This window comes from Apteryx rowi, unplaced genomic scaffold (assembly GCF_003343035.1).
Source record: "Apteryx rowi isolate R43461 unplaced genomic scaffold, aptRow1 scaffold_6, whole genome shotgun sequence".
NCBI lineage: Eukaryota > Metazoa > Chordata > Aves > Apterygiformes > Apterygidae > Apteryx > Apteryx rowi.
The window spans coordinates 1,421,598-1,435,139 of NW_020450871.1; the positions used below are offsets into that span (position 1 = coordinate 1,421,598).

The window sequence follows — 13,542 nt, forward strand, 5'->3', positions numbered from 1 at the left end:
TGTGTTCTAATATTGAGGCCAGGAAGCTATTTCAAGATCACAACAGCCTTAAATAGATTATAGGACTGTAGTAGTAAGCTGGAGTAGACAGCGTGCGTCTTAGAGCTCTAATTCTGCTGCCGCAGGAATGACAGACGTTTTTTTCCTATTGCTAACTAAGGGGGAAAGTGGATAGCAGCCAACCAAGTATTGGTGTCAGCTTCATTAAACATCTAGAAAGAAGTGAATTAAGTAAGCTACTACAAGGCAGTATTCTAGCAACAATTAGCATGAACCTTGTTAAACGTTTTAAGAACATTAATGAGCTCACCTAGAGACCTGAATTGTCATTTCATACCTGCTTCTTTTCCAGTGGGATCATTTTTAATAGAAATAAAATGTGATAATAATAACCTCAAACTGTCTTTTTAAGGGTAGAATATTGGATTTTATGAGGAAATATATTGGTAATACTCTTTGGCTTTTGACTGCTAGTGAAAACACCAACACAATCTAACTTAGATAAGTATGAACTTGAGTTCCAGGTTCCCGTGGGTTTTGTGGGACTGAAAGCTCACGTTTGTTCTCCTAGCTGTCCTTTTCCATTTTCCTTTCAGGACTGTTTAGAGGACCCCATTGGTAGGATTTTCCAAAGAATAAAAAAAAAGGAATTTGAACAACAAGTACTTCATCTTTTAATTAAAACTAGTTATTTAAAGTACCCTGAAATATTTTATGACTTAATTGCCACATACTAAATGTATAGATTTTAAAAGAGAAATCACAATATCTTTATAAAAACAGCTCTTTCTGCCAACGCTGACTATCTAGGGAGCTGTCGTGCCAAGACTGAGAGCTTCACTAGACCGTGTATGCTTGCATAATCAAAGTATTAACAAGACACTATCCCATTTTGAAGCCATTTCCATTTAGTCTGTGGCTGCCACCACTGTTTGTTATCAGAAATTGTTGCCTTTTTCAATGTGTAAACTAGCTAATTTATTTTTACATTGCATCTGTTGTGCTTTAGGGAATTAATCTTGACAAAACTACCCTCCGCATTCTTGAATTTAGGACTTCTGGAAAGGGGAAGACTTGCCAAGTACGCAACTGACTGGCAAAAATTAAAATTCTGTGTGTGGTCAGTTATAGTAGATGTTATATTTAAAACATTTTAAAACATCTAGTTACTCTTCAGAGTACTTTTTTCCCTCTTTATTCTTGAACAAATCAAACCTGATACATTCAGCGCATGTTTTATGGGAATAATGGGGCGCAGAGTCTGAGGAAAGTAAATTGGCAGTTTGACCGTGGAAGGAGCAATGGATGCAAATCCTCGGCTCTTCTATAAGCGCGTTGAAAGTGCTGGAAGATGGGGGGAAGTGTTTCTAAAGGTCAACTCTGGATAACAAATAACTGACATGCTCAAATGTTTATCTTACAACTCTTAGTACTTCTTATATATGACCTGCAAGAAGTGTTCTTGCACTTCTAAGGTTTTTATTTGTTTGTTATATAAAGCAGGTCTGTCTGAAAATAAATTTTTGTTTGTTTGTTTGTTTGTTTGTTTTTAGCCTTACGAAACAGAGCAGCTTAGACTCTGAAACTGCTGAAATGTTTTAGAGGACTCCTTGCAGAGTTGGAATGCTGCAATTCTCGGGGATCCATTACTTGCCAGGGCATCTGTAGAGTTTTCAGGATAACCAAGATTTGAATTCCTGTTCCTCCTGATAGGGGGTCTGCAGTACCACTGCACTTTTTAGAGCAGCTGCATTTATTCACAGAAAAGCAAAAGAAGATACTATTTCCCTCCTCCCCCCATGCATACTTTCTCATGTCATTTTTAAAGAAGCCTAGGTACCTTTCTGAGCTGCGTGCTAGCCAACAGCTCTGAAGGCTACACTTTCCAATGCATTAATTATTGTGTGCAGTGTTAAGTAATATAAGAGAGAGACAGTGGTTGAAACTTCAGCAGTAGTTTTTAGGTTGCTGTAGGCTGAATAAATCCATTGTTTTGCATCCCTGCAGCCAGTGTTTTCCAAAGTTGTTAAACTAACAAGTCCGTTCTACAAGATGTAGCTTGTCCTCAGGAACTAACACGTTGGAAGATGTGCACAGAGCCCTCCTCCTGCTAACGGTCATCCTGGCCAGCTCACAGAAGCTTCAGCGCACTGAGTTAGCGCTGTATGTGCGCGATTCAACTCTTCATTGCACGTGAAAAAGGAAGAGTTATCCTAAATCTAGCCCATTCTAGGCTAACGGAGCTGAGCGGTCCCTTGGAGCAAGATGCTGTAGTTCTCCCACCTGTAGATGAGCCCTGGTTTTCTAGCCCCTTGACATAACTAACTTACCTCAGCAGCCCTCGCCTCAAGCAAAGGCTTGAATGACCTCCTTAGAGCCAAGGGCCACTGGATGAGAAGAAAATAGTTTTGAGGAGGCCTGTCAACCAGCAGCAGCCTGCACCGCTGCCTCTGTGGTTCACTATCCATCTGTCCTCCTCCACTACAAGTCCCTGGGAGAGCTGCGTCCCCCGGTAAATTCATCTACAAAGCCTCTGCCAGCTCTTCTCCCCCTGAGAGCTTTCAGGCAAAACTCCGGACAACCTCTGACACCTTTTCTTCCCAGAAAAGCTTCTTTAAAGCTGTTCTAGCACTGTCAAGATCTCTCTGCTCCCAGTCCAGCAGCTCAGCTGCCGTGTGCTGGCCTGGAACCTGGATGCCTGACATTGTTTCTCAAGCTTTCTTCAGGCTGTCCTTACTGGATGTATTGTGGTGTTTTCCTGTTTACTTCTCCCGAAGCCCTCTGCTATGTTTAGGCGGTGTAGTTCGTCAGGAAATTCTACATCTAATATGTAGTAATTTCCCTTTGCGGGCCCGGCCGCCTCGAGTGCTCTGTGAAATAGTTACACGTGAGCGCTCAGCGTGCTGCGTCCGCTCTGCCTGTCACAGCTGCGCAGCCCAGCGCTTTTGCGGTTTTATCGCAGGAAGAGAGGCAAACCTTTCATGCCTTTTTGTTAAACCGTTCGCAGAGGTCTGCCGGGCACGCTCCCGTGAGCCTCGCTGCAGCGTTCAAAGGCTTTGCCGTGCTGGAGCGGGAGCCGAGAGGAGCGTGTCCTGGGCTTCCTGCCTCGGCTTGCCTGGGAGCTGCTGCCCCGGCCTCCTCCGTACTTTCACCTTTGAGACGCTGCGCTTGGCGCTGGCTGGCACCCGTTCAGCCCTGCCGCCTCCGCTGCAAGAGGGCCACCTTCGGCAGAGGCGCGGGGCTGGCGAGCTGGGGCAGCTTTGTTTTGAAGTGCTGTGCCAAGGTTCGCCAAGCCCTCGGTGCCGTGGCGGGAGGAGGATCTGGAAGGAAGCACGACAGTGTATCTTGGGCTCTGAACACCTTCAGAGAAAATCCAGTTTGCCTTTATAAACTCTGAAGACTCTGAGCCCCTCTTTTTGCTTAACCCCTCATTGTGGCTAATACCCATAAAAAAAAAGTGTGTGAATTTAACATTTCAAAACCTAACTGATATCCAGTATTCTACCCTTAAAAGCTTTTCACGATCAAGATTAGAATCATCAGTCCGTCCTGATGGTTTTAATGTGTGGTCGGAAAGTTACCCATCTTATGCTGGCATCCGGTCACATCATTCCCCATAATCTTTCTCTTGGTTTCGTTAGCCTTGTTGTTCATAATTTCCTTTCCAAGTGTTTCTTTATTTGAAATGCCATTTATATTTTGTTGCCTTTTTTTTCCAGCACATCTTACATCTTTGTTTTTGTTTTGTTTTTAATCTTATTTCTGGCGTTTTCCATCGCTCTGTGGCCATGATTGTGGATGTGTTTTGGTTTTTGCCTGCCTTGCTGTTCTCTCGCTGCACTCCCTAGATCCCTGTTGCACAGTCCTCTGTCATGGATGACATTGAGGAGTGGCTCAGTACCGACTTGGTGAGACTCTTTATATTTTCATTTTTCCCATGGGCAATAGCACTTTGTATGGATGACTTTCAATACACTGCTAAGTTATTGGTGCTTCTTTGTGGTTAACAGGGAGGCAGTGAAACTTCCAAATCATATACCTATTTCCCTTTGAGTGAAACATAGAAGTAGGGGGAGATAGGGTTGTGTCCAGCAATACAATCAAAACATTTTTTTCTCAGCTGTTTTATTTCACTCCTCCATTTTAACATCACAGAATTGCATGCATTCCAGAAATGGCACGTTCCTGATTCCCATATGGGAAAGCAATTAAACATGCGCTAGAGTTTACCTGTGTTCTTCACAGGACTTTAAGCACATGCTTAAAGTTGCATTAGCTTTGACAGGATCTAAGTACATGCTTAATTTTAGGCATGTTTTTAAGAGCGTGCTGAATCAGAGCTTAGATTCCTTTCAAACTGAGATGTGTCTGTTCAAATCAGCAATCAGGAAATTTTGACATGTTTAATAATATTAATAAAAATTTATAACAACATCCCTTCAACATTTGTAACTTTTTGTTTCTCCTAAAAGATTATTGTCTGGCAATTATTAAACAAGCAAACAAACCAAAGACTTTTAACTGAAAGTAGCTTTTTGATTCAGTCTGGAGTTTATTTTGCTGTACCTATACACACTTGTTTAAACAGTGGTACAGCTAGTATGCATTTATTTAGGTCTGCTTTTAATGTAAATACCTGGCTCAAATTAACTGAGTGTATTTTGAGGAGGGGTGGTGGCTTGCATTTAAAACTGTTCTTTTAAACACAGTGTTAGTGAATTGAAGTGTTTCTTTGTGGTCACCATATCTGTAAAGCCCATCTCCTTCCATTACTTCTTACAACTTCAGAGATTGCCCCCAGGTAACTCCCTGCTCCTTAGGGTCTCCTCCAACTCTTGCCTGCTCAACCTCCTGCCGGGGTGGCAGCTCGGCAGGAGCTGCGGGGTTCAGGCCCGGCTCCCCGGCTATTGGCAGAAGAACTGCAGACATGCTCCGACACGTAGTCCTCTGTTCGAGCACCAAATGAGCTGATTGTATGGAAAGGAAGAAGAGGTTCCTTCTCTCAAAAGCTATTTAAAGTATTTCAACAAATCCTGGGTTTCAGTGTTTAAGTTTGGTAGATTGACTATCTTTAAAATGTCACTGATTTTCAGCAGCAGGTAGTATTTTCAGGTCGTGGTACAGGCAGTCATTTTCAAATTTAATTACAAACTAGCCTCATTCTTTTTAAAAAAATACAGTAAATGTAACATATCCTCTCTGCTTAAACAGTAAACTTTTGCCTTTGCCATTTAAATTAATTTAGCAGGAGAGAAAATCTTACGGAGAGATGTCGAGGTAGTTCTGTACATCTGTCACGCCCTAGATAGCACTGTTCAAAACAAGCAAAGCACAGAAGTGCAGGGTAGACACCTGAACAAGCCTGGGTATCGCCTGCACTCTGGCCACAGCCCGCGAGCCCCATCATAACCATACATGGATAAATGTACCCTCTGAGAAAGTTTGGATTGGATTTTTAGTTTTCTATCTGGGTTCCCCCCCTCCTGTTTTTGTTAAAGGTTCGTTTCAGCTCCCTGCTTCCCAGCTGAACAAGTTACAGATTAGGTTAGCTAAACTTTATTTTTTTCCTTGTCCTTTTTGGAGTACATTGGAACAAACAGTACATGTGCTTGTGAAACAGTGGCTGCTGTGTGTACCTTTGGAAACTTCTGTACAGTGGAAAGCTATTAGATGCTAGGTGATATTTAATTCTCAGGCATGAAACACCTGTGTGAGGCAATCACTGTGTTCCCATTCTCCTGGTAGGGAAGCCAGGGCATGTCAAAGTAGGTTCAGCTTGAGACTTTTAAGTAGTGTTGCAGTCCATTTTTAACATCCTGATAGGATGACAATTATGCCACCTCCTTGGACTAGATTTAATCATCTCCATGTTAAGGAACTGTTGCGAATTTACATGTTGAAATGCACGCAGCTGGGAGAAATGCAGTGAGCCTGTGGCATCCCAGCCCTTGTATCTCATGGACATATGCTAACTGCCCAACAGTTTCTTTCCTCCAGCCGCAGTCCTGACTTTTTAAAGGACTGTATGACAGAAAAGATGGCATCTCGTACAGTGTTTGTATGGCTCATACGGCTCAGTTTTTGACCAGGCCTATTATCTGAAGTGGAGACAGAGTTGGACTGTCACTTAGGTCCAGCACGGAAAGCATAGCTATCGGATGCCACCAGTGATCTTCAGAAGCATCTCTAGCACCCTCTAGCACCATCTTCCCCTTGCTTTGCAGTACAGTGAAATGTCAGTCACCGTTGGCGTCCTGACATGGGAGCCATGTGATTTCTCTAGTTCACCCTGCTCAGATAGTTACTGTGTAAAAACAGGTGATGGAAACTGTCCAGTTGCTTTAAATGTATGTAGAGGATAATAGTGAAGTGCTGCCTGTGTGTTCATATATGCCTTTTGTTCCAATTGCAGAAAGGAGAAGAACTGGAAGAAGGAGTGACCAGTGAAGGTAAGCAGAGGTACCCGTGGCTATGAGCTGTTCCCAGGTTAGTGTGCAGGCTGCGTTACCTGCTTTGATCCCTGCTGAGATGCTGACTTCTCCCAGGCTGATGTTTCACAGCAAATATTTCTGCACTTGGAAAGGGAGGAGAGTATTTCCGAAAAAAATGTTAGTATTTATTGTGGTAGGAGCCCTTCCGGCTTTACATGCTTTCCTGCCATCTTCCCTGGGCTGTGTACCGTGTTTGTGCCAAGAAGAGTGCACACCTGAGCTGCTCAGCCCTTTGGAATCATGTTTCCGTGCTTCTGTCCCAGCCGATGGAATAGCGTGGGTTTTGATTGCCTCTGCTGACTGAACAAGGGTATCTCAAAGGACATGTGTACCCTTTTCTGAGGAAGTCAGATTGTACAAGTGTGTGTGCCTGAGAACACTGCCCAGCGTGACATCAGGCGCTAGATTTTTGGACCCTGCTAACCTCTGTCCTTGGGGCTAAATGTACAGCCCCAGTTCTTACTTGTCTTCCTTGTTTTTACCTTGCAGAGTTTGACAAATTTTTAGAAGAACGAGCCAAAGCGGCGGAGATGGTCCCCAATCTACCATCCCCTCCCCTGGAAGCCCCCACCCCTCCAACAAATTCTTCCAGCAGGAAAAAGCAAGAGCGCTCAGAGGATGCCCTCTTTGCACTGTGAAGATTGCTCTTAGCTCCCCCTCATGCTCTGCAGAAGAATGTTGCTGTACGGCCACTTCGTCCTCTCACAGTACTTGGCTAACAACGACCCTTTTCCCCTCCTGGTTTCGTAGATTGCTTCTCCTTCTCTCTCTCTCTCTCTCTCTTTCTTTCAAACAATCCATCCCCACAAGCTGACTCTTTCTATTTAAGTCCAACACTATTCCTGCCAGACCACAATTCTCCAGCACTTGCTTAATCCCCTCCTTTCTATCCCAGCTGCACAAAACCAGCTCTTGATGCTGAAAACCCCTTTAGAATGCATGAGTACGTCATACTGTGTTGAAACAAAAGCCTAGAGGGAGAGAGCAGCCTTGCCCTTCAATTTATGTAGGGATCATCCTCTTCTGTAGGCAGGTCCTGCCAAGTAGACTGCTCTGTCGATCAGCATGTAATTGACTGAGCTGGAATGTTCAGGAGGAGTGTGTCTTTATTTTTAGATAAAATGTTAATGTATTGGCTTTCGTGTCGGTTTCGACAGCAAGGAACAACTGTTCCCCTTTCAACATGTGCTTCACAAGTCAAAATCCTTTACTCTCCCACTCACACATCTCCCAGTACCATATGGTGGTCGTTTTCCCCCACTTTGTGCAGCGCTTCATATTCTTAATCTCACAGGTATTTTTTCCTTGTGTTTTATCTGGGCTTGCTCTAATTTGAAAGCAGTCTGTTGGCCGTGTCCAGTAGCTCTGGCAGTTGACAAGAATGAAGAACACTGGGCTAAATGGAAGCTGTAACACTAGTGCATGAAGCATTTTGCTCTTTGGGAGAGCATACTCACATGAGGATTTTTTCTAGTGTGTTTGCCTTTTAAAATAGCTAGATTATTTTGTCCTTACCTTAGATTCCTTCTTCAGTGACTGTACAGCTCAGCATTTGTCTCAACTGTTGTAAATAACATCCATGCAAATGGATGGGACTTGCTCATGGACTGGGTGTGAACTGAGGTTCCTGGACTCCCTGCCATGTCTGGTAGGATTGACATGCTCATTCTTGGTCGTAGGTATGAGAAAAAGGGGCAAACCTTTCCCAGGCTTGTATGAGAATCCTGAGGGAAAGGGTTACCCGTGGAGAGATTAGCCAGTACAGTGGCCGTGTGTGCTAGAGGTGAAACTCTTCATTTCCTTCTAGGTTTGGGCCTGAGAGAGCGTTGGATGATTGTGGCCGTGTTATATGCAATCCCAAGAAGTTCTGGAGTGTCCTTTGGTACCTCTGCTCCTTTATAACGCCCAGCTCCTAAGGGGCTATTGTCTGCCTTCTAGTTCAAGAACATTTCCTTTGCTTGCCAGAGGCACGGCTGATAACGCTGCTCCTCCTGGAGCTGCCAAAAGGAATTTCCACCATGTGCGTCTGCCTTGCTGGGCTGACACACGGAGCTGGAGCAGACAGCCCACACTGCGCTCGAGCCCTCCTTGCGTCCCCCAGCATGTTCCTTGGTAGGAAGCCAGTGGCACAAGATGGCAGGATCAAAGTGAGAGCTGAACGCTGTGTGGCAGAGTGTATCTCCTGTCCTGACAAAGAGGCGCTTTATCAGATGAACGCCCATGCAGGCAGCGCTCCGCTCAGCAGCGCTCCAGCCCCTGTTCCGCGGGGCACGAGTTGTCTTAGGCAGCCAGCCACTTTGTTCCGACTTGGCATGTCTGAGCTTCCTGGGATGCTGATGTGTGTCGGGCTCTCTCAGAAGTTGTTCTAGACGAAGAAGCCACAGTTTTAACTGTGTTTACGGAGAATTGTGTTTAGATTCAACTAAAGCTGCTTTTCCCTGCACCAGTTCCCTGAATGTTAGTTTTAAACAGCTGATGTGAAAGCGATAGACGCTTTTGTCTGAATGTGGTTATTTCAGCTCATAACATACTCTCTAGGGTACCCCGTGCTTTGGTAGGTTGTGACACATATAACCTCTTCCCAGATGGCCTGTTTGCAGCATGGTGGTCTTTGAGAGCTGCCACATTCATCTTTGGAGGAAAGCGTTGTCGGTACAGGATTTCCAGGCAGTCCCAGGTCAGATGTCACTCTGTCCCTGCTTATCCTCTCCTCTGTGCTGCCCTACTTGCATTTTCTCCCTGGATCTCTCTGTATGTAGCTGGGCCCAGGCAAGGCTGCACTGGCACCCACCAGTTCTGACTTAGCACCTCTTTGCTCCTCTGTAGCTTGCTGCTCCCCGTCAGCTCTGCACTGTGCAGAAAATAGCATGGCTTGCAAGTGGGCTAAGAAAAATTAGTGTAAGGATGGAGATGGCTTGAGGATGGAGCTGCCTGTTCTCCCCACCTGCTAACCTTCCCCCTCAGTTGAAGTCCTGCTGCATGAATCTGCAGGGGGTTTCTCTCTGTTTCATCTTTGTGGCTCATGTAAGTGCCAGGACAGTCTGTCTTGGAAGGCTGGTTGGTTGCCTGTGTGTGCTGCTGCCCTCATACACTGCTCTCTGCCTGGTTAACAGGAGGTGAGCCCATTGCTCAGGAGCTGGTTGCCAGACACCCCACTGCCAGCTCCTGCCAGACTCTGCTTTCTGCAACGCGTCAGATGTGGCCACAAGTTCCCAGGAAACTGGGGAAACTTCCACTATGACGCTGATTTGATTTCAGACGGTGTCTGGTGATTGCCTGAGCAGTCTTGCCAGCACAAGATGAATTGTTGGTATTCCTGTCAATGCAAAAAGCTCTGTGGGCATCTTAAGTGCGTATTTTCTTTTCTAAATCCTTGACCCTGTAAATGGCCACATCAGGTGATTCTAAGCATGTTAATCCAGCTTCCCTGCCAAGACCCAAGAGATAATCACATTGCTTAAGCATGGGGATACTGTCAAATGATGCTGAGTGGCAAGGATGTCGCTGGTGCTGTCACTGGAGCCCCCTGCAGAGCCCCACTGCCGGCAGATTTACTGCAATTCTTCCCCCACCCATCAGCAAAGAAAAAGGGAGGTGGGGGTGGCTAACCTTCCCTCTTTCTGTCATGCTAAGCCTGGCCTGTGTCTTCTAGTTGTTGCTTTAGAAAGAGTCTGGGCCTTTCTGGAAGCCTTTGCAGCGCTGTTCCTGATTGACTGCTCCCTCCGACTGGGGAAGGAAATCAGATGCACCAAGACGGCTGGGGTTGAGTGGAGATGGGCAGCGTGTGTAAGGATAAGTCAAGGGACTCTCTCCTGTGCTCGTAACCTCAGGCGCTTCACAGTCCCCCCTGTCATCCTACATCACCGCCAGGAAGCAAGGGCACCGTTTTCAGGGGGTGGCAGGTGCTGTCGGCATAAGCAGCCGCTTTGGCAGAAGTAGGACAGCACTCGGGAGATTGCTTCCTTAGGAGATGTGTGCTCAGCCTGGAGGAGATGGTTAAACATACTCCTGGTGCGACCCTTGATGGGTCTGGTATAAGCACAGCCTCCACCACAAGCCTCCTGGGAGCTCCGAAGTCAGCGGTAGGTGGTGGTATTGTTGGAGCGAGTTAGATTTGGGGCTGAACCCGTGCGGCCTGGCTCTTGCAGCACTGGGCATGTAGGGGGCAGGAGACACCGAAGGGAACTGAGTGTGCAGCATAACGGACGCTTTAGCCCAAGCCTTCTTTAATAAACTTAAGAGCTACACTAGAGCTTCCCTAATATCCTGTATCAGGATCTCTCATCTTCCCCATCATGTTGTGGTCTGCAAAAACCTGAGCAGTGGAAACTGTTTGGGGAAAAGGGAAGGGCTTTTTTCGCTTCAGAAGACTGACCTCTCGATTTACTCTTCCTTAGCTTTCACTGTAAATGCTTCCTCTGTGCAAGTGGGCAGAGAACCTGTGTGGCTCCGATGCTTGCAAGAAGAGGGATGGAGCTGTGGTTTGAACTACTTTCCCTGAGAAATAACATCCCAAAGCTTTCTAGGCCTATTAGGAATCACAGCTTGACACTCAATGACACTAAATTATTATTGGGATCCATTGTAAGTTCTAATAATACCCTATTCTAGGTTAAAATATTTATTTTGTCAATATATTTTCAGTATGTTTTTTAACCTCTTCTGTTAACCCTGTGTGTGCTGAGATGTAAGAAATGAATGATTTCTATTTAAATATATCCTTTGGGGTTTTTTAATTGTTGCGTGTAGATTTCAGCTGCTTCTCTAGCAGGTGTAATAGATAACAATGTGCTGTACAGACATTTAGGGTGTTTAGTATGTAGGCAAGGCTCACAGGAGAAGAGCTCATAAAAACATAGCATGGTTTTTCTTAAAGGGAACAGCATAGGTACGGGGAATGGTCCATACAGGGACCCTCACGTAGCCTCCAGCACACCTTTCCCCTTCTGATCATCACAACCTGTCTCTGAAACGTGCTGATCAAATCAGCTCGGGCTCTTGCATTTTCAGGGTTGTTTTTACCCTTCCAAGCTGAAGAAGGATTTTGGTTGGGGTTTTTGTTTTGTTTGGGTTTGTTCAGGTTTTTTATGGAATAAATTGTCTGTTTCCACTTTTAAATGGAGGACTCTGCAGAGCCGGCTGCGGTGGCGAGATGTTTCCCTCCAGTGGCGGAAGAACAGACGCAGGCGGTGGTTTCAGGCCCAGGGCAGAGGTGATCGCCCCCCTCCCTTAAGCCGTACCAGGAGCTGGGCCCACACCACTCCGGCAGCCCCAGCCAGCGCAATCTGTTCCTGCTTCCCCTTATTCAATGCTCTTCTATTTTCAGCCATGAGAACAGGACATGCAGACCAGGGGAGCAAACACAGCAGCATTTTCAGCAGGCTTTTTGGTCCTATGAATTGTCAGGTCTTGTGGCTGCTGGGCTGCGCTGTGGAGTGAGAACTGCTCGCGCTATCTGCGTCCCCAGGTCAGCCTGCTCCAGCTCAGTCAGTGTTTACCTCCTGAATGCTAACCGCAAGACTTGCAGAGCCTCCACTGGAAAAAAACAGCTCAGGACAGTTATTTTTATGGAAATAATGAAGCAGGCAATCGGTGAGTGGGTTTGTAGCCTTTTTGGAGGTAACCCTTCAGCTGCTGGGAGCACCCACTGCCATTGGGGCAGGCTGCGTGCTCTGTCCCCAGCCTCCTGGCCCCAGTGTCACCGCACCGTTCCCACTTCTGCCTTCCCCAGGCCATGGCAGCAGTTTGCTCCTCCATCCTGGAGAAAGGTGAGGTTGCATTTCGCTGAGGGCTGGCTAGGTTTGGCGCCCCGCCACGCTCTTGTGCTGGTTCTCTTTAGCCCATGGCAAGCATATGCCGAACATCCCACCCTGCTGTGTGTTTTTATGAGTACAAGCTTCTCATTCTGTACATGTTATTATGAGCTATTGTTAACCCTACAAATGTAACCTGTGTAATAGCTTTTCTGTATATTACAGCTGTAGGCTTTCCAGATAAAAGTGGATAATATTTATTTACTGAAGATATTGGATATTTTTTTGTTTGGGAATGGGGTAGGGGGAGAAGGGGAATGTAACTGTTTAAAGAGATTGACTATGTAAAGAGAAACAAAATACCCAAAAAGCAAAGAAACCCAACACTAAAATGTTGCTGTATTCATGTAGAAAGTGTTTACGTAAGGATGATACAACTGTATTAATCTACCATTGTTTAACTCGTTCCGGAAATCATCTCTACTTTGGTTCCTGCATGTGAGATACTCCAATAAATGCACTACTAGTGTGAACCGTAGGATGGTATCGATCTGTCTCTCAGGTGTTGTCTCGCTCTGCTCCACTGCCCAGCCTAAACACACTGTCCTGAGGGTGAGCCCTAAAGAAGTGCTCAGTCTGTAGCTGCTTTTGGGGCCCATCAGATCTCCAGACACTTATGGCGATGCCAGTGCTTGCATGATGCCGTCTTTTGGGAATCCTCTGTGCCTTCGTATGAGAGGCCCGGGTGTTCTCACCTAGAGAAGGGCTCTCCCCCGGTGGAAGATGTTCTTCATGTCTTTACATAGATCTTGCTACTGTGCACGGTGTTGTGCTACCACTGGCGGTGAATTCATTCCCCGTTAAATCTTTGGCACATCTTTTGAGGCTGACATCAGGCAGGCAGATTGGTGGCAGCTCTTGGGTTTGGTGTGACACTGTCCACTCTGCAGGGGTTGCCAAGTGGTCCTGTTCCCATTTATGATGGTGGTTGTGAGGGGCAGGGGGAAAGGAAGAACAGCCATCTAATCCTGGAGAAGAGAAGTAGTAGCATTTCAGCCAAAGACAAACCGACCAGTTTGTCAAAGTGGTATCTTCCGTCTCGCATGTAAAGATCAAAACCAATGGTCTGTGTTTTAAAAGGCAGCTCTTTTGGGAGAAGTGTGTGTGGAATGGTTTGAGAGAAGTTTTCCATCTGGTAGCTGCGTATTAGCATGTATTAAATCCAGCTCTGCCCTGGCTTGTTCGCTGCTGCGCAGATCATGTGCCTGACTGTGCCAGAAACATTCTGGTAGGTGCGT

At 46.0% G+C, this 13,542-nt stretch overlaps 1 protein-coding gene across 8 annotated transcripts in view; it reads left to right on the top strand.

Annotated features, from left to right (window-relative positions):
* Positions 1-12,782, top strand: part of TOM1L2 (target of myb1 like 2 membrane trafficking protein) — a 39,729-nt gene extending 26,947 nt beyond the window's left edge. Inside the window, exons 13-16 of one of the 8 annotated variants that reach the window (XR_003256223.1) lie at positions 3,849-3,908; positions 6,413-6,449; positions 6,981-11,703; positions 11,818-12,782. Coding sequence is in view for 5 of the 8 variants with exons in the window: in XM_026083023.1 (XP_025938808.1) it covers positions 3,849-3,908; positions 6,413-6,449; positions 6,981-7,129 (246 nt within the window). In the remaining 3 variants the exon portion in view is untranslated. The other 7 variants (XR_003256221.1, XR_003256222.1, XM_026083023.1 and 4 more) reach the window with 7 other exon arrangements.
* The last annotated feature ends 760 nt before the right edge of the window (positions 12,783-13,542 follow it).